Source organism: Bos javanicus, chromosome 20 (assembly GCF_032452875.1).
Source record: "Bos javanicus breed banteng chromosome 20, ARS-OSU_banteng_1.0, whole genome shotgun sequence".
Taxonomy (NCBI): domain Eukaryota; kingdom Metazoa; phylum Chordata; class Mammalia; order Artiodactyla; family Bovidae; genus Bos; species Bos javanicus.
In genome coordinates, this window is record NC_083887.1 from 71,464,602 (window position 1) to 71,489,319 (window position 24,718).

At 49.8% G+C, this 24,718-nt stretch overlaps 1 protein-coding gene across 1 annotated transcript; it reads right to left on the minus strand.

Moving 5' to 3' along the window:
- Positions 1–1,689: 1,689 nt before the first annotated feature.
- Positions 1,690–24,706, minus strand: SDHA (succinate dehydrogenase complex flavoprotein subunit A). Its single transcript, XM_061393976.1, has 15 exons — positions 24,565–24,706; positions 16,684–16,773; positions 15,557–15,718; positions 13,520–13,663; positions 13,173–13,337; positions 12,127–12,275; positions 11,411–11,535; positions 9,775–9,943; positions 8,630–8,825; positions 7,571–7,742; positions 5,837–5,955; positions 4,336–4,447; positions 4,116–4,246; positions 2,574–2,687; positions 1,690–1,986 (listed from the first exon to the last, which is right to left on the minus strand). The coding sequence occupies exons 1-15, from the start codon at positions 24,625–24,627 to the stop codon at positions 1,900–1,902; spliced, it is 1,998 nt and encodes a 665-aa protein (XP_061249960.1). The 5' UTR covers positions 24,628–24,706; the 3' UTR covers positions 1,690–1,899.
- Positions 24,707–24,718: the final 12 nt, after the last annotated feature.

The following is a 24,718-nucleotide window of genomic DNA, read 5'->3' on the forward strand; positions in this document are numbered from 1 at the left end:
TTAAAAGACGCTTACTCCTTGGAAGGAAAGTTATGACCAACCTAGATAGCATATTCAAAAGCAGAGACATTACTTTACCAACAAAGGTCCGTCTAGTCAAGGCTATGGTTTTTCCAGTGGTCATGTATGGATGTGAGTTGGACTGTGAAGAAAGCTGAGTGCCAAAGAATTGATGCTTTTGAACTGTGGTGTTGGAGAAGACTCTTGAGGGTCCCTTGGACTGCAAGGAGATCCAACCAGTCCATCCTAAAGGAGATTGGTCCTGGGTGTTCATTGGGAGGACTGATGCTGAAGCTGAGACTCCAATACTTTGGCCACCTCATGCGAAGAGTTGACTCATTGGAAAAGACTCTGATGCTGGGAGGGATTGGGGGCAGGAGGAGAAGGGGATGACAGAGGATGAGATGGTTGGATGGCATCACTGACTCGATGGACATGAGTCTGAGTGAACTCCGGGAGTTGGTGATGGACAGGAAGGCCTGGCGTGCTGCTATTCATGGGGTCACAAAGAGTCGGACACGTATGAGCAACTGAACTGAACTGAACCATAAACAGCAATGTGGCTACGGCTATTGAATCTTTTACGATGTATCTTACCTTTTTGCTTTTTTTTGATCCATATTAGAAATTATCTACAGCTCTCTGGGCAGTATTCTATTTTCTTGTTATTTTGACTTTTCTTTTTTTTTTCTTTTACTTCTCTGGTTTGTCAATTCACTCAACATTCTTAGTATGAAATATTCTGTCCTGCATTTCCTTAACTAAAGGAATTCCATAGAGACTTACATTTCCAGATTACCCACTCCCCGGTGGTTTTCTTGATCTCAGAAATACTCATGAAAACAGGTTTGTTTTTGGTTCAAAATTAGTGGCAGACATCAAGAAACCAACCACCCTCATCAGTTACTCCTTTGCAGCCATCAGCCCTCCTGTTACCCTCTCATGCCTCAGGGGTACCCATGCCAGCTTTAAATTCCTTGTCCTAACACATCAATGTTGCTCAATGCCCATGTTAACACTTCCACCCAGCTTACAAAATGCCCTGGCACATACTTCCTCATAGTACCCACTGGCTGGGCAAAGTGGCCTGAGGTTGTCACGCAGTCGTTCCACATGTTCTTTCCTCCTGAAAATTACCTCCTTCATATTTGTTGGACCACATCATTCAACACAGGTGGTTTCTGAAGTGTGGTCCTTGGTCATGTTAGGAATGCAAATTCTCAGGCCCAATCCCAGGACCTACTGAGCCACAAGTTCTGGGCAATCCCTAACCTAGAAAAACAGAATGTGAAATGAAGGAACCCAACTGCCTCGGACTGGATTCTACAGAATCCAACCCTGAGACAAGACCTTGGGAGGTGGCTCCAAGCAGCACCTGCAAGGGGGGGAGGAAGATCTATTTACGCCCACATCACCTTCATGTAGTGTTTGGTCATTTAAATACTTCAGGACACATGTTCAGGTATTAAACCATTTGCCTGCTACGATCTAGCAGGTAATGTCTGTTGTCTTCACTTGCTGTCAAGCACCAAAACTCATGCCTTACACACACACCACAGCAAAATCTCTGGACTTTGATGCAAGAGAACAGAAAGGTAGTTCTGTTTTATATTTCAGGTCAATAAGTACGCCTCAAGTCAAACAGTACAATACTGCAGATGAACCTGGACACAAACACAAGTCTGTAACTTATGTTTCATCTAGTTTTATTAATTCACGAGAAGAAGGCACGGGTGAAGGCAGGCTGAACACTCACTGGCAAGTTACTGGCCTCTGGTAGGAATCTCTATCAGATGGCCTCCTCAGTCTGTCAAGGACACAATCAAGAAGGCGGTGATGACCTGAACCCGGGCGTGAGCTATTATACATAATTACAGGAGCAGGGAAGCCTCAGTCTCCTCAGTAGGAGCGGATGGCTGGGGGAACAGTGGCACAGTCAGTCTCGTTCAAAGTTCTGTCGATTACAGGTCTGTACTCCAGGGTGACCTAAAAAAAGACGAGCCGGTGATGAGTTAACGCAGAGAAACGCACACATAATACTCTTGTGCTTTTGAAAAATCATAAAAGCAGGTTTGCAGACACATTCAGGAACTTAAAAACAAAGGTATTTACTAGAATATTCTTCAGTAACGAACTTGAGACTATGTAAGTTCACATATGGAATACAACAATTAAAATAACACTGTATCAAATTCTCAACGCTTCAAATTAAAACTTAAACTGAAAATGCTCAAAAAAGCAGGTAAAATTTTGTATCCACTGTCATCACTTAATTACGTGTAAATCATGTATTTGCAGTTTTTCCTACTTTTAAGTGGAAGTTTATATACACTCAACACTTGAGGGAACTATTTCACAATGGTGGGTGGGAGGCGGCCTCTCACCCATCTGCCCGGCTCGGTTCCGTTCCAGGCAGAAGCCTGACTGACAGTGTGCTTTCAGCGGCGTCTCTCATCTGTCAGTAGCCAACTAAAATCCACGCTGCTCCTTGCAGTTCACCTAATGCTAACCCGCGTCACCCGAGGGCCAGGCCACATGCCCGTGTGGACAGGTGGAACCCGTTCCCCACGCACCTTCCCAGTCTTGATGTCAACGTAGGAGAGCGTGTGCTTCCTCCAGTGCTGCTCAAAGGGCTTCTTCTGCTGCCCCTGGATGGGCTTGGAGTAATCGTACTCGTCAACCCTCTCCTAAGGCCACAGAAAATAAGTTTATTTCAGAAAATACCATGAACAAATACCCTTTACAGCCAGACAACCAGGAAACATGGCAAACTTGTTATTCCCACTGAAACCAAGTGTGCAGACCTGACCCGGAAGAGCACATGGCAAGAAGTCGCGCCACTGGGCACCATGCACAGATAAAACGAGCAAGATTTGGGATCCCTTGGCCAGTGGCCAGTCCTCTAGACACACCTGTGGGCCTCTACCGATGAGCCACCAACCCCTCACCCCAGGCTGGCCCGATCGAGGACCCCTACCTGCTCCTGTCCACCCCATCCCCCCACAGCACTGACGAGGTCAGGCCCCCGAGCCACAGGGCTGGGAGCGGGCCTGCAGCACAGGGGGCTCAGAACTCCACTTCTGTATTTTCTCTCCACAACCAGTGGATGGGTGCTGGAATTTAACTGGTCTTCTATGCACTTGAGTTTATCAAATACTTTTCCTGTTTTTCTGCTCTGTATTCTTTCAGACTTCAACTTTTTCTTTTAGCTTTTTTAATTTAAATGTTCTAATCTTAGCCATTAAGGAATACCCTGCATGTGGTAACAGGTAAGACGCACAAAGCCTCTTCAAATAAAACCCAAACATCCACCCACTTGGCAGCTTCTGCTGAGCAAGGCCAGACCTCTTGCCTGGGGCAATGGACACCTTCCTGACTGCTGTACCTGTACCCCAGTGAGGGGCAAGCGCCCCAACCCCAATCCGCTCCAGGTCTTCGGGGACATCTCAGACACAGGAACCAACCGGCTTCCGGGAGCGGTTTCTGTCCTGGGCACACAGGACGAGCGTGCTCACAAACGTCCTCCTCTAAGTACCTGGCAAATCTAACGCAGCTCCAACTGGTGTCTCGTGGATCAAAACCCAGTTCTTCCTGCTCAGCTTCTAGCTGAGCCACCCAAACATGTCCTGGACCAAAGACTGCCTGTCCGTCGTGTTAAAGCGGCTCAGGTCCAGTAAATGTGCCCCATCCTAACCTGACTGCCACCCCCAAAACCTCCTTCCAGGAAAATCTAACTACCACGTGCTGGGTGCACTTTTCTGCAGAATCTGGCAAGTGAGCTCGGCGTAAAAATCAGTTCATTAGAACAGAGAGCTGCAATGAGGCCCCACAGCTCTTTCCAGACTAGAGGCAGGCCGGTCACTGGGTCAGCCAGTGAGCACTGGCCCATGGCAGCGCCAGCTGCACCTCCGCCCTGGCCAGGCTTCGAGGCAGCAGCAGACACTGAGCAGAAGGAGAAACAGGGCACCGGAGCACCGACATGCGAGGACACAGGTGTGGCGGTTCTCAGGAGAGAAAGGCACTCTTCTCACAGCCTTGTGGGAAATGCACAGAGCGCTGCAAAGGGAGTGTGGGCCGCGGAGGCGGCTGACGGGCCACCTGGGGAGAAGGCGCACCTTGAAGTCCTCCCTGGCGTGGGCGCCGCGCGACTCCTTCCGGGCCTCCGCTCCGTAGATGGTCTGCAGAGCACAAAGCATCAGGTTCTGCAGCTCCAGGGTCTCCACCAGGTCAGTGTTCCAGACCATTCCTGGGCACACAAGGCAGCCGTTAGACGACAGGGCCCACTGAGCAAGGACTGTGGAGCCTGTGACAGCGGGCAGGCCGTGGCGCACTCACCCCTGTCGAACGTCTTCAGATGCCGCAGGTCTCCGTAGAGGCTGCTGATCTTCTCACAGCCTTCCTGCAGCACACTCCCCACACGGAACACCGCGGCATGGCTCTGCATCGACTGTGACGTAAAACACTTGTAAACTCTTAACTCACGTGGAGAAGCCACGCCAAGAACTCTTAAACCTTCAGGTTTTTTCTTATGCGTTTCTTGTTTGTAAAATGTTTACTTCAATAGAAAAACTAAAAAATTCAGACTGAATTTATTACTCTGAATTTTAAAATGAAGTCAGTGAGAACTTTAAAAACCTGCTCTCTAAGCAACTCTCACGTGTACAATACAGGAATACTAACTAGTCAGGACGCTGCTGCACACGCCAGGGCTTACTGATTTCCATCCTGAAACTTGTACCCTGGACTGTCTTTCTCCACGCGTCTGTTCCCTCCTCCCTTACCACTCCACGAGGCCTCCCCGAAGCCCAGACTTGTGGAGAGAACCAGAGTCCTCTGGGAAAGGCCTCCCGCACCTCCTCCCTCTTGCTGGTGTCTGTGTGTATGGCCACAGGAACCATTCGGGCTTCTTTCCAGAAAACGCTCCCACGCAGAAATTTCAAGCGGACAGAGCAAGGTCTCCTTCATGGAGCAAGATTCCCCATGTTAAAATAATTGGATTCCTAACTTTTGTTTTTAACTGACCTAAACCTGTGTTACCCGATGGATTAGCCACTAAGCACAGGTACCTACATTTTAAAGTGAAGTTATCCATCAGCAGATGAATGGCTAAGAAAGCTGTGGTACATATACACAATGGAGTATTACTCAGCCATTAAAAAGAATACATTTGAATCAGTTCTAATGAGGTGGATGAAACTGGAGCCTATTATACAGAGTGAAGTAAGCCAGAAGGAAAAACATAAATACAGTATACTAACGCATATATATGGGAATTTAGAAAGATGGTAACAATAACCCAGTGTACGAGACAGCAAAAGAGACACTGATGTATAGAACAGTCTTATGGACTCTGTGGGAGAGGGAGAGGGTGGGAAGATTTGGGAGAATGGCAATGAAACATGTAAAATATCATGTAGGAAACGAGTTGCCAGTCCAGGTTCGATGCACGATGCTGGATGCTTGGGGCTGGTGCACTGGGACGGCCCAGAGGGATGGTATGGGGAGGGAGGAGGGAGGAGGGTTCGGGATGGGGAACACATGTATACCTGTGGCGGATTCATTTTGATATTTGGCAAAACTAATACAATTATGTAAAGTTTAAAAATAAAATAAAATTAGAAAAAAAAAAAAAAATAAAGTGAAGTTAAAGAGAAAGCCAATCCCAGTGCTGGGGAGCCACTAGTTCTGCCCTGGGCTGCCCCCTCCAGCCTTCAGTATGGAAAGCTCACACTTGTATCTTACACAGGCCTGAACATGCCTCTGGGACACAGCAACCCCAGGGCAGCGCTATTGATGCAGCTGGCCTGCTCACTCCAGAGCTTGTAAAGGTTCCTACCTTCTGCATGTTGAGTCGCAGTTCCGATGTTCTTATGCTTCCATTGGCAAATCTCAATTTGTCAAGATTCATGACAGATTCTTCCCCAGCATTTGGTTTAATCGAGGGAACTTTATCTCCTTAAAAAAAAAACCCCAAAACAAAAAAACCCCCACCAAATGTGTTACACTCTTTTCAGGGAGTTTGGAAAATGCACATATAATATTCTACCTGAACTACCCTGTCTCCGAGGAAGCATCTATTGACTTGGGGTCAAAGAGTAAACAAAAAGACTAAATTTCAGGTAAAAAGTTGGTGTCCAATAAGTAATCTTTGCATGAAAAGAACAGAAACCATGTCTTAAAGTCCAAAATTAGATGTATGCAAATCAATCTCGCACTACTCATCTGCGAAGGACAAACACCGCACCCTGCAGGAGAGAAGTTCTCACTCTGCCAGCCATTCGGATTCTCAGACTTTGGGGGTGGGGGGTCGGGGGTGGATGGGAGGGACCTGGCCGGGGGTGTTTAACAGCCTCCTGCTGATCCTGGCCCTTTACCCTCAAGATTCGCTGTTCTTGCCTTTCTAAAAAGATAAACACTTTGAGGGTTTTTAAGCTGTTTGGGGACGACAAATATATTTTCTACAGAAGGTAATGCACGTAGATGTGATGTGCAGGAGACAAAGGCCTGCAGTCACTCTCTCTCCAAGGCCGAGCGCTGTCTGAACTCCTCCAGGAGGGCGGCTTCGCTCCCTTTTGTTTCAAATGCTTTAAAAAAGTCATCTGTAAAACTGAGTTTTTCTCTTAGTCTACAGATTTCAGTAACACATACAGACTGCTGAAACTGCCATGATTTTAACGTTTAGCCTAACTTAATGTGGTTGCTGGTTCTGACAGGCAGAGCTGCGTGACCCTCCCCACAAGTGGGCCTAGGCCCTTAACGAACACCCCACCATCTCCTGCCCCAGTCTCCCTACTCCAGAACCCCACACACAAAATCACATGCACGTGGCCTCTTGGGTCTGGATCACAGCACCTGACTCAGGCTCATCCGTGTTGCTACATGTGTGGGTAGTATGTTCCTTTTATTGCTGATTTCCAAAAATTTTAAAAGTGCAATCCTTCAGGTACAGAAGTAAACGGTATTCTTATAAAACTTCTTTCTCACATCAAAGGGAAAGGGAACCTCGAATTTTCTCCTTTGCTCTGAGAGCTGCTGTGGGGCTCCCACTCCAGCAAAGTGGGCACTAGAGCTGTTGTCAGACTAGCACGTGGGATCTCTTCCTCAGCAAATTATGTTACTTTATGTCCACAAGGGGAAATCACAGGTAGAAACCCAGCCTCTCTGGAGGGGAGAGCCGTGACCCAGGCTTCTCTTGTCTGCATCAACTCATCCTTTTCTTCCTCAAGAGATGTAGTTGTATTTTGCTTCATTTATACCTACTATTTAAAACATTTCTTTGGAGATAATTCATACCAGGCAAGTAATATGTGATAAACCCCTTCAAACTAGTAATTTCCCAGGAGTGACTTCTGAGCAGAACATAACAATTGCAAGAACACCTGACTCAAGTCACTCTTCTAACTCCACCCAGCCTGTGTCTAGTCTCGGGTCTATCACCATGAAAATCTCTGAATTTGTTTCTTCACTTCTGTGGGATAAAACCAGGACTCCTCTACCTCCGCCCCCTCCCCACCATATGATCACAAAGCAAAGCCTCTGCAAACTGCCAGGCTCCTGAAGAGGCAAGTACCGGGTCTGCAGGACTCTGCGATGCTCAGAGCGCACGCCCGGCCGAAGACAACCAGGTCCAGGAGCGAGTTTGCACCCAGACGGTTGGCGCCATGCACCGAGGCGCAGGCAGCCTCCCCGCATGCGTACAGGCCAGGCACAACCTGGTCCTGGCCATTCACGTGCCTCAGAACCTGGGGAAAGAGACCAAGGTTAGTGAGCACGGTCTGCTCAGCTCCCTTTCCCCGCAGCAGGGGTAGAGAAAGGAAAAGAGGTAAGACTGGACCCCCCAAGCCTGAGACACTGCCAAGCCCCCTCCCCAGCCCCCTGTGCTGAGGTCTATGGACCGCAATCTCATGCCCAGGAGACCCTCCCCGCCACCAGATGTGCCCCCGGAGCCCCACGCCAGCTGTGGGTGTGGCACAGACAGGGCAGCAGGCAGGAGAGCACTCAACGGGGAGGTGGAGGACCAGAGGTGTCAGTGCAGCCCACCTCACCGGACGAGGGACTGAAATAGTAACTAAAAAGCTCTCTGTGAGCTGCAAACCATCCACAGGAGTTAACTGTGAAGAGCTCACAAATGACTGTTGACAACACGCACTCCTGTAGGAAAAACTACAAATGACCTAATATATGACTAAGGAAGAATTAATCCAGTGCTAACAGTTGATTAAGGCGTGAAATGCAAACACTGGAGGAGCACCAGGGCCTCCCGCCCTCCAGCAGAAGCACCCATCACACAGCACTTTTGGAGGAGGGTCCCCAGCCGATCACCTGCCCGGCACCCATCACACAGCACTTCTGGGGGGTCCCCTCAGCCGATCACCTGCCCGGCACCCATCACACAGCACTTCTGGGGGGTCCCCTCAGCCGATCACCTGCCCGGCACCCATCACACAGCACTTCTGGGGGGTCCCCTCAGCCGATCACCTGTCCGGCACCCGTCACACAGCACTTCTGGAGGGTCCCCAGCCGATCACCTGCCCGGCACCCGTCACACAGCACTTCTGGGGGGGTCCCCAGCCGATCACCTGCCCGGCACCCGTCACACAGCACTTCTGGGGGGTCCCCAGCCGATCACCTGCCCCTTGTAGTTGGTGGGGATGCCACCCATGTTGTAGTGCACGGTGGGAAGCACGGGGATGGGCTCCTTGGTGACGTCCACGCCCGCGAAGATCATGGCCGTCTCTGAGATGCCAGGCAGGCGCATAGCCAGCTGCGCCGGGGGCAGGTGGTGCAGCTGCAGGTACACGTGGTCCTTCTCGGGCCCACAGCCTCTGGGGGAAGAGAACAGCAAGGCAACAGATCAAGGACCACATCCAGGAAATGTGGGGTCACAGCATCCTGGTGGCGTGTCAGGCACCACCTGCTTTGATCCAGGAGAAAGCGCCCCTTTCACTAAGGCCACCTTTCTAGGGCATCTTTTCTCAGCACCCAAGCACCAAGGTGGGCCCCAGGGGCTGGGATGCAGCTGTGAACACGGCAGACAGCCCACCCTCACCAGGCTCACATCTGAGTGTTGGGAGGTCACCATCTGCGTGTTTTGCTGGATGAACGCATTAGTCCTTTCACGCCTAAGAACCACCTGTCTTCTTTCTTGTGCACACAGGTGATGCCTCCAGAGGCCACATGCCAGGCATCTAACCAGCAGCACCACAGCTGGCACGGTGTCAGGGGCTCAGACCTCACACTGCTTCACAAAGAACAAATCCCACTCTTGAGAGCCCCCAACCACCCCGGGTTAAGCAACAGGCATTGGAAGCTCACCGTTAAATTCCCCTAGTGGCTCAGACGGTAAAGAATCTGCCTGCCATGCGGGAGACCTGGGTTCAATCCCTGGGTTGGGACCATCCCCTGGAGGAGGGCATAGCAACCCACTCCAGTATTCTTGCCTGGAGAATTCCCATGGACAAAGGAGACTGGCGGGCTACAATCCAGGGGCTTGCAAAGAGTCTGACACAACTGAGCGACTAAGCACACAAAGGCACCACACACTCAAACACACAAACTGGTCCACAGATCTGAGAAGGATTCACAGCTAACTGCTAAAATTCTTGAACTACGGGTCTCTGGAGACCATAAACTGGCAGACAATCGACAGAGGCAACTGCACGCGGCCTCCGGGGTGGGTGGCAGGCTGACACACACAGGAGCCCCCCAGCCCTCACTGAAATGCAGACACGAACCCCAGCCACCAGAGGACGGGGCGGGCATGACCACACAGACCTTCCCTCGCGGATTTCCAGGGTCATGGACCGGGACACGACATCCCTGGACGCCAGGTCCTTAGCGACGGGGGCGTAGCGCTCCATGAACCTCTCACCCTGGCTGTTGATGAGGATGCCCCCCTCTCCACGACAGCCCTCTGTGATGAGACAGCCAGCGCCATATATGCCTGCAAAGAACCAACAGATGAGACAGTTACAACCTAACAATCGCTGGGTCTCTACTTCAGATGCAAATGCTTTTCCCAAGATACTCTGGGAGGAGCAAGGAAAGGGTGTGCAAAGAGCACCCCCTCCCAGGGGAGCAGAAGATAGAGAACAAGCCAAGGCAGATGGCGATGCCACAGCCTAGAAGTGGCGCGGCCCAGCTGCACAGAAGGCCTGGCTGCAGCATCCACACAGTTCTGCTCACTGCCCTGACCGTGACTGTGCTGCGCCCTCTCAACACGGCGAAGTGCACCTTTAACAGCTCAGGTTTTAACTGTTTAACACCACGGAGTTGTACTGACCGGTGAAAGGAAGGAAGCCCGGTTGGAAAGCTGGTGTCTGTAGCAACTAAATGACTGACAAGGGTGCAGATCGCAATAGCCCTCATGGAGGCTGCACCCACCACGGACGTTCCAAGTCTCCCCAGCTTCCCAGACAAGCCCACCAACATGATGCTGGGAGTGCAGAGCCCAAACCCAAGTCTGGCAGCGTGGACGGGCAGCTGTGCCATATCTTGATCATCCCTCGACTTCCCTCAAGGTGATGAGGACAAGGATGTCCAGAGCTGGATGCAGTTTGTAGTCTGAAGCCTAATCCTTTGATTAGTGTTCTAAAGGGTTACCTTGCTTCTGGAACTAGATGCAAATTCCTGTCTGTCATTTTTCAGATTTCCTAGTTTCAATGGTCATTTCTTCCAGTAGTTTATTTCTCAAATATTGAAAAGGAAACAAACAAAAAAGCTCTAACTACAGAGAAAATCAGAAGTCTCAGACATCTTACTGGTTAAAAATAGCTATAAAACCACCACCTAATACACTGGTTTTTCTTATCCATGCCAGGGTCGGATGACAGAGTGTGCCCGGTTCTGCAGTGCTGGGGTGGCTCCTCAGCTGACAGGTCGCCCCAGCACCCTCCCACGCTCGTGCACACGTCACCTCACTCAGTGTCTGGCCCAGCCTGCCACTCAGCCACCGTGGCAGCCCAGAGTCCGCGTGTGCTGCTTCTCCACTCAAGTGCCTTCCCTCCAGCCCTACCACGTGCTGGGCACTGTGAATGTCAGTGTTGGCTGCTCAGCCGTGTCTGACTCTTTGTGACCTCGTGGACTGTAGCCTGCCAGGCTCCTCTGTCCATGGGATTCTCCAGGCAATACTGGGCAGCGGTAAAGAGGCAGACCTGCTCTGGCCTCCCAGGGGAGCAGAGAGCCTCGTCGAGGAGAGGGACAGCCAGCAGTCACTGCGTTGCATCGCAAGCGCGCCAAGGTGAGGTGGAGCTAAGATGCTGGCTTCACCGCCCTGAGGGCCCTGGGAAGAAGCTCCTCGGGGAGGCCATGGTTCAGGACTGAGATCCGAGAAAGCAAGCATGTGCAACTGCAGAGGGGCCTTCCCATAGGTCCCGGTCACCTGAAAGACGAGGAGCCCAACGCGTCCTACCTGTGGGGTGGAACTGCACGAACTCCAGGTCCTGGCAGGGCAGGCCAGCCCTGGTCACCATGGCAGTGCCGTCCCCGGTGCTGGTGTGGGCGGACGTGCAGCTGAAGTAGGTGCGCCCGTAGCCTCTGGAAAACACAGGCCGGCAGAGTGGCGACTGCACGAGTGTCCCCTCGGGGCCCCCTCTCTAAGGACTGAGGGGCCATGCTCTGGACAGCAACTCTGGTGCATCTGCACGAGCTGCCCTGGCCTGTCTGTGCTGTGTGATTCTCTCAAAGAATGCTCCTTTTACAGTAAAACGTAAAAACATTTATGGATCCACTTCTTAAAAGGGTTAAAGTAACAGACTGAAGTATTTAAGATGGAATTTTACTTGTTTTCTTCATGTGAATAAATAGCATTTATCTATCCCAGAAATCAGTATAATCACAGCATCCACCAAAGCAAAAGAGATGTTACTCCAGAAAGTGTCACATGACCCTCCAGGCCTCGGTCTCCTCGAGGGTCCACCCAGCAGGGAACTGCTGACTCTTTCCGGCCGTGCCCAAGGTAGCTGCTGGGGCTGCCCCTCAGGCCCGCAGCAGTATGAGCCCAGCGGGTGACTCGCAGCCTGGGCTGCACCCACTGCCCCGTGACGCCTCCATTCTCACTAGAAACAGGAAGTACCGAAACGCAGCTTGCCTGCAGAAAAGTCGAACACCACAAAGGTAGGCTCTCACCCGGTGGCGATGACAGTGTTCCTGGCCCTGATGCGGTGGATGGACCCGTCTTCTATGCACAGAGCGATCACACCGCGGCACTCCCCGCTCTCCATCAGGAGGTCCAGAGCAAAGTACTCCACAAAGTAGCTGGTGTCATAGCGCAGAGACTGAAAGGGGGCGAAAACGGAAAAAAAGGGATCCTTCATTTGCAGTGGCACTGTAAACCTGACCGGTTAGAGACCACGATCTGAGGGGAGAGGGACCAGGCAGACCGAGGGGAACAATGGATTCAAAAAGGAGCTGCAGACTTCAACCCTCGGATGCCAGCTCATTGGTACAAAGACCACAGACCAGGAGAGGGGGCTGCACATGGGCCTCATCTCAGCTCCATGTAGCCCTGAGAGGTGCCAGAGGCAGCACCAAGCCCCCCCAAGCCACCGGGGCCGAGCCACGGACCACGGGGTCCAACGTGGACCAGGCTGTGCCATGTGGCCATCGAGTCCCAGTAAAACGAGATGCTCAGCACATTTCCACCACAGCAGAGGGGTTCATCCTGGACTGTGCAGCCTGGACTTGGGATCTGACAGCCCTGGAAAAGGACGGGGCACTTGTCAAACCACCAGCCCCCACACCTGACACACAATTCTGACTTGAAAATCAATGATCTGTGCCCCCTCCTGCAAAACAAGAGTTCAGAAGCAGCACTGTTCAGAATATTGATTACTGGGCCAAAGTTGGCCCTGATTATCCAGTGACCACTGTCCTTCAAGTCACAGATCAGATTGAACAGTTAAGTATTAAATCAATCAATTCAGGAACTCAGAGGTGGGGAAAGAGCTTCAAAATGCTCACTCGGTTCTTGAACTTTCATGACACAGGCCAGGGTCAAACCTGGCATGTAATGACCACCACTTACCTTTCCTAAAACAGATACTTTCAAATTAACAACTAACCAAATTACTTTGCTGTTCAGAAAGCAACCGCTGAGCTGACGGTGACCTGGCCCAGAGTGGCCTGCTTCCCACCCTCCACACACCCGGCCGGACTCCGCCCCGCCGCCTCACCCTTCCATACAACGTGTGCAGCAGCGAGTGGCCCGTGCGGTCGGCCACGCAGCAGCAGCGGTGGGCCTGCCCACCCTTCCCGAACTTGAGGCTCTGTCCGCCAAAGGCACGCTGGTAGATCTTGCCATCTTCAGTTCTGCTAAAGGGCATGCCGTAATTCTCCAGCTGAGGAACACAAAAGGAGACACCTAGCACCTTACAGGACACTCACGGCTAACCGACACTAGAACTTCAACACCAATCCACAGACCAGGGTGAACCCCCTCTATGAAAAGGTCAGCCCCGGGGAGCAGCCCTCCCGTGACAGCGGCTCACTGTCGCCAGGCCCGCAGCCGGCAAGGACGCACCTCCACCACGGAGGCGGGGGCCTGCTCCGTCATGTAGTGGATGGCGTCCTGGTCCCCCAGCCAGTCGGAGCCTTTCACGGTGTCGTAGAAGTGCCACCGCCAGTTGTCCTCCTCCATGTTCCCCAGGGCGGCATTGATCCCTCCCTGAAACACAGCAGCCCGTGAACCAGCAGGAGCCTGGCTGCACCATCAGCCTGCCTCCCACTGCCCTGAAGGAACAGATGTGGACAAAGCCAGCTCTTCGAGTGCCAGCGTCTGTGAGGGATCCCACCGCCTGGCAGACTGTGAAGCAGGTCTCTCCCCTACAACCCAGAGACAGTTTTGGAGCCCCCTAGCCTCAGGCGCCTCGCCCGGGAGAGCGGCATGGGGCCTGAGGCCTCGGGGAGTTGTCTGGAGGGTTGGCTGAGGTCCCCTGGGTGAGGCTCCTTTCCTACCAAGCCTGGCACATAAAGGGGACTCAGAGCTGCCTACTGTTTTATGTCAAGCACCCAGAGGTGCTTGGGGGCACCAGTTAAAGACAGGAAGCACCCACTGCTGAGGCTCGGAGCCACACCCCCACGCCCCTTCCCCTGCTGGGCACTGCCCCACCCCACTCCCACAGCCAGCCCCTCAGTCACAAGAAGAGCGAAGCACAGAGCACGCGTGAGCAGCCGGCAGCACCCCCCCGCCCTGAACCGCAACTGCTATTCCTCTTCAGGTGGCGTCTTTCTCACAGGACACTTTCTCTAATCGCCCTCTCCCCCACTGTTATTCAACTGCAACTTCTTCAAGACTCTCCGGAGCTCCTTCCCCAGCCGCTGCTGCTGTCCCCCAGCTTGCTGAGTGTTTTGCTACCAAACCAATGCTCATAGAGCAGGAGCCTCGGCCAGACAACACACGAGTTAACTCATTCCCTCCTCCCTCCTCCAACTCTAAACTCAAACACATTCCTGATAAAGAAAAATCTTAAGTACTAGGGTAGCAGAATATAGAAAGATGGCTTAAAATGATGTGAAAATCAAATTGCCTTCCAAAGGAGTTATATAAATTTATATCTTCCCCAACGATGTAAAAAAATTCCTGTTTCCCCACAGCCTTGCCAGGAGTTTTGTCAAACTTGGAGATCTGTTTATCTAATAAGTAAAAAATTCTCAATAAATAAATAGTGCAAAAATACACAGCCTAGTGCACACACAAATGTTGTTATCCTTCCCCAATTAAACGTTCCTTTCTAGTGAACCAGCATTCAAGTCATGCTACCCTTTCCGCATTCCGTTTTATTAATATTGCACTCCACCTGAAAACCATATTATTTTTGCAGTACTACCTAAAACGATCTGCTTATATCTATTCTTCCTTTTAGACACTGAATTATCCACAGGAGTTTATTATTTATTCTTCAGTTTACAAAGCACAGCTTTCGAACAAAGTATCTGGACAGCTCGGTGGCTGAAGAAGGCTGCTGCTCCAGGTGTGATGGTGACAGGAGCATCCACTGTCCCAGAGTCACCACATCCTCTGCTGTCCCAACGAGGAAGTGTGCCCAAATACTAGAAAAGACGGCCACATGTGGCCCTAGGGTACTCCCTGCACATCAGCCAGGCTCCACCTACAGTGTGCCTAGAGTGAAAAATCACAACTGTTAAGTCACGTAAGTTCCCACCTCACTCACCCCTTTCCCTAAATCCAGAGCAGTACAGGCCACTGCTCTCTGCTGCACCTTCGTGCCATCATCAGAGCCCATCCCCAGTGCTGGAAGCTGGCCCCGAGGCTCTGGCAGACACAGGGTGAGCGCACAGCTTGCTCGTTCACGTGGGGCGAGAGCAGGGGAGGAGGTCACACTGCAATGGGGACAGGCGCCGGGGGGGTGGGGGGGTGGGGTGGGCGGGGCGGTGACTGGAGTGGAAACAGGAGGGACGCATCCCCAGGAGGTGGGTGGTGACAGCGGGTAGACAGCCCTGGGGACCGAGTGCCAGGAGCAGAGGGGGCACGGTGCAGGGCAGGGCTCCTCGAGCGGAACCTCGCAGGCACTGTGAGCGCGACAGCGCCTTCTCATACCTGGGCCGCGACAGTGTGGGATCTGGTGGGGAAGAGCTTCGTGACGCAGGCCGTGTTGAAACCTGCTTCAGAGAGGCCGAACGCGGCCCGCAGGCCTGCCCCCCCTGCACCAACCACCACGGCATCAAACTCATGGTCCACAACTGGGTACTGCGCAGAAATCTGGAAAAGAAAAGTCCCTGTTAATCACTGGTTCAACTAGGCCAGACACTGAGGCTGTGGTCACAGTGAAGGACCTCAGTACACACGAGTCGCTGCCACAGCCGGAGGGCCTCCATCGCGCTGGGCTGCACACCAGGCACGGCAGCAACGGCAGACACAGTGAGCACGTCCTCAAGTCGAAAGGGTGCTCCCATCACAGCACAGCACCGACCCCACGGAGCCGGGACACCCACCATCAGCTGAAAAGCTGGAAACTTACAGTGTGGGGCCACAGATGCAGAGGAGGGCAACGCCACAGATCAAAACACCAGTTCCAACTATGGTTTCTCTTTACGGTTATCATTTTTTATCTTTTCTTTTTATGCTTATATCTGTATACATGTGGTTAGACAAACCTAAGCTTATAAAGTAGTATAGACCATGATTTGCAAGTTTCTCATGAAAACACTGAAGTGTTGTCTCATTTAGATAAGCACAGTCCATTCACCTGGGAGACCACCAAGAACCCAAGGATGCTCCAGGTCCATACTGTATGTACAACTGAGAAGGTGCCAACTAGCACTCAGTCACCACTGTGAGTGCCATGAAAATGGCCTCAGAAGCAAATTCTGGTTTCTTCAACAGAGTGAGGAAGAGCCTTGTAAACACAGAGGAGCCCATGTTCAGCTGAGAAGGCATCTGTCACCTCGCATTCCAGTAAATATTGTTCACCTGATATCTGTATTTTGTTAGTTTACTTCACTTGAAGTTTAATTTGCTTATAGATACACAAGAGCTATAAGCAAAAATGCCAGTACCTATGTTCATGTCTGTACTATAATTACTAATACATCAAAAGTGATTTGAGTATGAATTAGAGAATTTAAGTAAAAATCTGTGTGTTACTCAAGTACATAAATAACTGGTACAGAACACTACTCTGCTAAGTCAAGAAAATCACTTAAAACAAAGAGCCCTGAACTTACCGCATCCGAAACTTTAGCGGACGACCTCTTATTGCCATCAACGGTGAAGTGAAAACTGCGGGTTCCTGTCTGCCATGCTGCCGGCCACTTCTGAAACACAGAGGGAGGGCTACATGTCTTCACAGAACCCGGGACTCCTGATTTCCTAAGTTGCCAGCCTTCTCACGGACCCGGGTGCATGCTCTCATCCAGAACCCTTTCCTGGAACCCTCCACTTAGCTCTGAAGGTTAAGGCAGGGGCTAAGGACCCAGGCCCAGCTTGAGGAACTGGTAACCAGCAAAGGCCTTTCCACATGAAGCTTGTTTCCAGACAGGACATTCACTGACCCAGGAAATGTAAAAAGCACACTTTCACATTAATTTCTTGACTTGCGGTACTTAGTGGAGAAGGGGAAGGACACCTGTGCTGCCTAAGTGGCAGGTCTGCAGACAACCAAATGCTTCTCCCGGGTCCACCCAGCCTGCACACGGGGCCTGTGGCTCACTGCAGGAGGCGCTGACAGTGAGGAGTGGGCAGTGGGGCTCCAGAGCAGGCCGCCCCGGGGCGGGCCCTTCACGGACGCTCCTGGTCCTGCGTCGCCCTCTCCACACCTGCGCCGGCTCAGCCGCGTCCCTGCCTGTCATACTCCACCTCCATACCCCCTACCTGTACAGCTGTCCCCGGTCTGTCCCTGGCCAACCTCTACAACTGCAAGCCTCAGCTAAGATGTCCCTTCCAACAACCATTTACCCAGGAAACTGGTGGCAATGAAATCACAACCCAGCAAGAGAGGCAACATTCTTCATGGACTAAGAAAGGTCCACAATTTAGGGAACAAGTCTTTTCATTCTGCTTATCACATTTTAGCAGAATGATAAAAGAGAATATTCTGAACAACAGTTTTGGGAACTAAATACATTCAGCAATTACAAAAGGGATGTCTTCAATTATTCTTCAATTGGAAGAGATGTTTCAATTTTGTGGAGAAAATTATGCTTTGGGACAAACACATGTGGATTATAGGGAGAATTTCCAAATACAATATGAACTGCAACCAAGTTGTCTGAAACCGGACAGACTTCTGCAAGATGAGGAACTCTGTCAGGGCTGGACAGTCTGGCTGACCACCAGCAAGGAACACCGGAGGCAGGAGGTTCCCCCTAACTCAGGAACTGAGTGATGGCTGATGCAAACATCTGAGTTTATCTTAACAGCTCTACTTAAAAAGTATAGTTTCTTGCATTTTTAAGTAGATTCGAACTGGTAAGAGTGATGTTCTTGAAGTTTTCATTTGCAATGTTAAGTATATTTGTTTTTTTTCCTAAGTACATTTGTTTTTATTGACAAAACTAATTTAGTTTTTTCCTTTAGATGTAAATTTAAAAGAATATTCTCCAGCTTTATTACACTTTTTTAAATGGTAAATTCATATTTTAACATAAACCAAGTCCCTGAAGGAATTTTAATACAAATGCTCTTGAAAATATCATAAAGTACTCCCACTGAACTGAACAATAAAAATATAGCTAATAGTACCAATAAGGATAGTATACTTTGTGATACCAAGTTAAAATTAAAATAGAAACTGTGAGATTCCCAAAGTATTTACTTCTTTTTCCAGGATGTTCACATTGAATAAAGACAGACAAACACACCCACCCACGTGGTTAGGTTAAAAAGCAGTACCTACTGTAATGAGATCGGTAACAGATTATCACATTACCACCCCGCGGAAAACAGTAACACGATTTTTTGTACCTAAATCAGATTTGGGGAGTGATTTTAGAATTTGGAGAGTCCAATGTAATCCAATTTCTGTCTTTAGATAAAACTCATTTTATGCCACTTATTATTCTCACGTTTTTTGAAGACAAAAATATCAAACATTTTGCAACAGGGTAACATGAAAAAGAAAGCAGAAACCTACCTAAGATATTAACAGAGTTAGCATAAAAGTACAGGCCACTGAATCAGGAGAATAAAGAGAGAAACAAGTGAGAAGGGCACATACTTATCTCTTCAACTGAGCAAAGTGGAAAGTCCTCATCTAGCACAACATCCTATGAATCAGGACCAAGAAGTTACTCTATAAGAACAGGTACAAGCTACACAATTACAGAACTACACACTAAAGGTTCTGAAAGTGGTTGCATAATCACACTGGGAGAACTGAAGATGTGGGTAGTGGGGTAAGTGAACTAAACCCTTCAGAACAGTTGCTCAGTTGTGTCTGACTCTTTGCCACCCCATGGACTGCAGCATGCCAGGCCTCCCTGTCCATCAACAACTCCTGGAGTTTACTCAAACTCATGTCCATTGAGTCAATGATGCCATCCAACCCTCTCATCCCCTTCTCCTCCCGCCTTAATCTTTCCCAGCATCAGGGCCTTTTCAAATGAGTCAGTTCTTAGCATCAGGTGGCCAAAGTATTGGAGTTTGAGCTTCAGCATCATTCCTTCCAATGAATATTCAGGACTGATTTTCTTTAGGAAGGACTGGTTGGATCTCCTTGCAGTCCAAGGGACTCTCAAGAATCTTCTCCAACACCACAGTTCAAAAGCATCGATTTTTGGCACTCAGCTTTTTTTATAGTCCAACTCTCACATTTATACTTGACTACTGGAAAAACCATAGCTTTGACTAGACGGACCTTTGTTGGCAAAGTAATGCCTCTGCTTTTTAATAAGCTGTCTAGGTTGGTCAAACTTTTCTTCCAAGGAGCAGGTGTCTTTTAATTTCATGGCTGTAGTCACTGTCTGCAGTGATTTTGGAGCCCCTCAAAATAAAGTCTGTCACTGTTTCTATTACTTCCCTATCTATTTGCCATGAAGTGATGGGACCAGATGTCATGATCTTAGTTTTCTGAATGTTGAGCTTTAAGCCAACTTTTTCACTCTCCTCTTTCACTTTCATCAAGAGGCTCTTTAGCTCTTCTTCACTTTCTGCCATCAGGGTGGTATCATCTGCATATCTGAGGTTATTGATATTTCTTCTGGCAATCTTGATTCCAGCTTGTGCTTCATCCAGTCCAGCTTTTCTTATGATGTACTCTGCATATAAGTAAGCAGGGTGACAACATACAGCCTTGACATACTCCTTTCCTAATTTGGAACCAATCTGTTGTTCCATGTCCAGTTCTAACTGTTGCTTCTTGACCTGCATACAGACTTCTAAGGAGACAGGTCAAGTGGTCTGGTATTCCCATCTTGTGAAGAATTTTCCACAGTATTTTGTGATCTACAGTCAAAGGCTTTGGTGTAGTCAATAAAGCAGATCTTTTTTCTGGAATTCTCTTGCTTTTTCGATGATCCAACAGATGTTGGCCATTTGATCACTGGTTCCTCTGCCTTTTCTAAACCCAGCTTGGACATCTGGAAGTTCGCGGTTCACGTACTGTTGAAGCCTGGCTTGGAGAATTTTGAGCATTACTTTACTAGCGTGTGAGATGAGTGCAATTGTGCAGTAGTTTGAGCATTCTTTGACATTGCCTTTCTTTGGGAATGGAACGAAAACTGATCTTTTCCAGTTCTGTGGCTACTGCTGAGTTTTCCAAATTTGTTGGCATATTGAGTGCAGCACTTTCACAACATCATCTTTTAGGATGTGAAATAGCTCAACTGGAATTCGATCACCTCCACTAGCTTTGTTTGTAGTGATACTTCCTAAGGCCCACTTGATTTCACATTCCAGGATGTCTGGCTCTAGGTGAGTGATCACACCATCGTGATTATCTGGGTTGTGAAGATCATTTTGTATAGTTCTTCTGTGTATTCTTGCCACCTCTTAATATTTTCTGCTTCTATTAGGTCCATACCACTCCTGTCCTTTATTGTGCCCATCTTCGCATGAATATTCCCTTGGTATTTCTAATTTTCTTGAAGAGATCTCTAGTATTTCCCATTCTATTGTTTTCTTTTTGTTTGCATTGGTCACTGAGGAAGTCTTTCTTATCTCTCTTTGCTATTCTTTGGAACTCTGCATTCAAATGGGTATATCTTCCCTTTTCTCCTTTGCCTTTTGCTTCATTGTGGGATTCTTGCCCACAGCAGCAGATATAATGGTCATCTGAGTTAAATTCACCCATTTTAGTCCATTTTAGTTCTCCGATTCCTAAAATGTTGACGTTCACTCTTGCCATCTCCTGTTTGACCACTTCCAATTTGCCTTGATTCATGTACCTAACATTCCAGGTTCCTATGCAGTATTGCTCTTTACAGCACTGGACTTTACTTCCATCACCAGTCATATCCACAACTGGGTGATGGTGTTGCTTTGGCTCTGTCTCTTCATCCTTTTCTGGAGTTATTTCTCCACTGATCTCCAGTAGCATATTGGGCACCTACTGACCCATGGAGTTCATCTTTCAGTGTCCTATCTTTTTGCTTTTTCATACTGTTTGTGGGATTCTCAAGGCAAGAATACTGAAGTGGTTTGCCATTCCCTTCTCCAGTGGACCACGTTTTGTCAGAACTCTCCACCATGACCCGTCTGTCCGTCTTGGGTGGCCCTACACAGCATGGGTCATAGTTTCATTGAGTTAGACAAGGCTGTGGTCCATGTGATCAGTTTGGTTAGTTTTCTGTGATTGTGGTTTTCAGTCTGTCTGCCCTCTGATGGAGAAGGATAAGAGGCTTATGGAAGCTTCCTGATGGGAGACTGACTGAGGGGGAAACTGGGTCTTGTTCTGATGGGTGGGGCCATGCTCAGTAAATCTTTAATTCAATTTTCTGTTGATGGGTGGGGCTGTGTTCCCTCCTTGTTATTTACCTGGGGACAAATTATGATGGAGGTAATGAAAATAATGGTGACCTCCTGCTACACTCAGTGCCCCCAACCCTGCAGTAGGCCACCGCCAACCCACACCTCTGCCGGAGACTCCTGGACACTTGCAGGCAAGTCTGGGTCAGTCTCTTGTGTGTGTGTGTGTGTGTGTGGGGGGGGGGGTCACTGCTCCTTTCTCCTGGATCCTGGAGCACACAAGGTTCTGTTTATGCCCTCCAAGAGTCTGTTTCCCCAGTCTTGTGTAAGTTCTGACAGCCCTATGCGGGGTTAATGGCAACTCCCTCCAAGAGGGCTTATGCTATACCCAGGTCTGCTGCACCCAAAGCCCCTGCCTATGCAGCAGTCCACTGCTGACCCGTACCTCTGCAGGTGAACTAAACCCTTATTTACCAGCAAAAATCAATGTCTAAAATGGACAAAATGCACCTGCATATTAGCTAGAGAAATGGATGTAAAGAGCAGGCATCAATACCAAAATCAGTTCAGAACTGATTCTATTAGAGAACAGGTTTGGGGAAGGAGGTGGTCTTCTTTCTTTTCACTTATAAAAACTTCTGTACTCACTGACTTTTTTTTTTTTTTGCTACTATGTGCAATTACTTTCACTTAAAATTTAAAGGTTTTTCAAGCAGGGATGTTTAAAACATCATTCACATGATAACTGAGGGTAGGCTGTGAGCTGCAGGCCCTGGCACCGAGGAACATCACACAAGTTTCACATGTTCCCTCACAGAACCCTCATTAATCCCACAGAGAAGTGGAGTCTTTCCAGCGTATTGGATCTGCCTGGCAGGCTCCAGATCCTACACTTTCCCTACCATCCAGGGATCCTTGGAAAAAAATTTCTGGGCTTCCAAACTAAGATGAATATCCAGGTATATACCAAAACCAGCCACAGTTTTTCAAACGAACCAGGAAAAACAGGACATGGAACACAGAACTAAGAGCTAGTGCCAAGAAACAAAACAGAAGGGTGCTAGTCACTGCAGTGGCCCGAACGGTGTGAATCCAGACACGCCACTGGCACGCACTCAGAACAACACTTCTGAATAAACTGATTTATTCTAGAATAGCTTGTTGAAAATGGAAAAATATCACCTGAAGTTAGGCAACAACTATCTAAGGTTACTGGTTTTACTCTTCCTTTCTATTTAACCACTTTCAAATAGTGTGCAAATTTGTGTCAGTGCACTGGGACAATTAAAAAGGAAACAAAGGCAAAATAGGTTTGATAATTCTGTAACTCGAAAGTAGCTGTAAATATGACTTGAAAACACCACAGAATTGAATAAATTTTCTGTGGACTTTATTCAAATTATCCTTATTGAGTACAGTCCTTGAACATTTCTCAGTGGGAGATTATGAATTCCTTTCTTTTTTTGTTCTGCTAATTTGCTGCTTCTGTTCTTGCCAACCTTAAACTCCATTAAGCAGCTTGCAGACATTAATTTACATAGGTGGAAATTATTTTAAAAGCTACCTTCATCAAGATAAAAGACTTTAAAACTCAAGACCATCTTTGGTAGATCTAACCTGTGGTTTAATTTTGCTAACTCTCTCTCGCCATTTTGTTCACAAGCACCTGAACACAAGACCCTGGTGAAGAATCATGGAGACAGTGAAGCACAGGGCTGGCAGTTAAGAGCAGATTGCACTAAGGTCACTTCCAATCAAGCCAACAGGAGAGGAGAGGTTTAGGCTCCAATCTGTTGTGTGAAACTTTCACTTTCAGCTAAAACCTCAAAGCTGAATTCCTTCCAGCCCAGCCTGGATAAAGGTCAGCAACGCGTACATAAACTGTCAAAGGGCGAGTGATGGGTGAAGGGCAAGCACAGGCTGGAATGGCTGGAATAAGGATCGCCGGGCTCCAGTCCAGGCTGACAGACCTGTCCATTCTTCCCCAGTGACCACCAGACCAAACTGCCATCTCACCTAACAAGAAGGGCCCACTCAGAAGTCTGCTTATGCTTGGTTGACTAAAACTACCCCACTGGCCATGGACTTCATCACCTGCTTGTGGACCTCCTGCTACCCTTGTGTCTTAGAGTCCAAGATTTGAGGGGCTGGGGGGAACCTCCGCTCAGTAAGCATCAACAACATGGGACACTTAAAACACTTTCTGGGGTTGGCAGAATGTCCGACTCAACCTCCTCACATTTAACATAACCTCTAATACCAAAATTTTAAAAAGAAAAAAACCGTGGGTATAATTATAGGCACAAATCAAGTCTACATTGTTGAAAGCCTTGCTTCCCACTGCGATCTTTACTTTATAATTAAAGCATTAACTAGGTGGCTGGGCAAGTTCACATAACGGGACCACGTAACTAAACCCTCTAAATTCAGTCTGCTAAGTCACTTCAGTCGTGTCCGACTCTGTGCGACCCCATAGACGGCAGCCCACCGGGCTCCCCCGTCCCTGGGATTCTCCAGGCAAGAACACTGGGGTGGGTTGCCATTTCCTTCTCCAATGCATGAAAGTGAAAAGGGAAAGTGAAGTCGCTCAGTCATGTCCGACCCTCAGCGACCCCATAGACTGCAGCCTTCCAGGCTCCTTCGTCCATGGGATTTTCTAGGCAAGAGTACTGGAGTGGGGTGCCATTGCCTTCTCCGAAATTCAGTGTTTCAGTAAAATTCCAGAGGATCAACTCAGAAGACTTAACTGTCAGGAGTGGAAGGGACACGGTCCAGCAGCCAGGCCTAGCCGGGCTCCGCAGGGAACACCCAGGAGGACATCGGTCTCGCGACCGCCCCGGTCGCTATGCGGTCAGTGCCCAGGGGCCGCGCAAAGCCCCAGAAGCAAGGCCGAGCCGAGTGCCGGGGCGCTGCTCAGACCGCACCCCATGGGACCCACGGCCGTCCGGCCGCCCCGGGCGTGTCCCGCCGCGTGACCTTGGGCGGCCAAATCTTCAAGCGCGCGCCCGCGGCTGGGCAAGCAGCTTCGCAGCCGCGCCGGGCTCCCGGATGGGCCCCGGGGCAGTGACCTTCACCGCGCCGCCGCCCGGCCGGCCGGCTCCGGAACGTGCGGCGGGCCCTCCCCAGACCGTTTCGCCGCGAGGCAGGGGACCCGGGACCCGGGACCCAGTGTCTGCCGCGCCCCGCCCGCGGCGGACACTCACCGTGCAGGTCAGCGCCAGGCGCCGGGCGCGCAACAAGCGCGACACAGCGGCAACCCCCGACATGTCCGCCCTCCGGAGCAGTCAGCCGGTCCCGCGCGGACCGCGCCTGCGTACGTCGCCGCGCCCGGGGTCTTACGTCGCCGCGCCCGGGGCC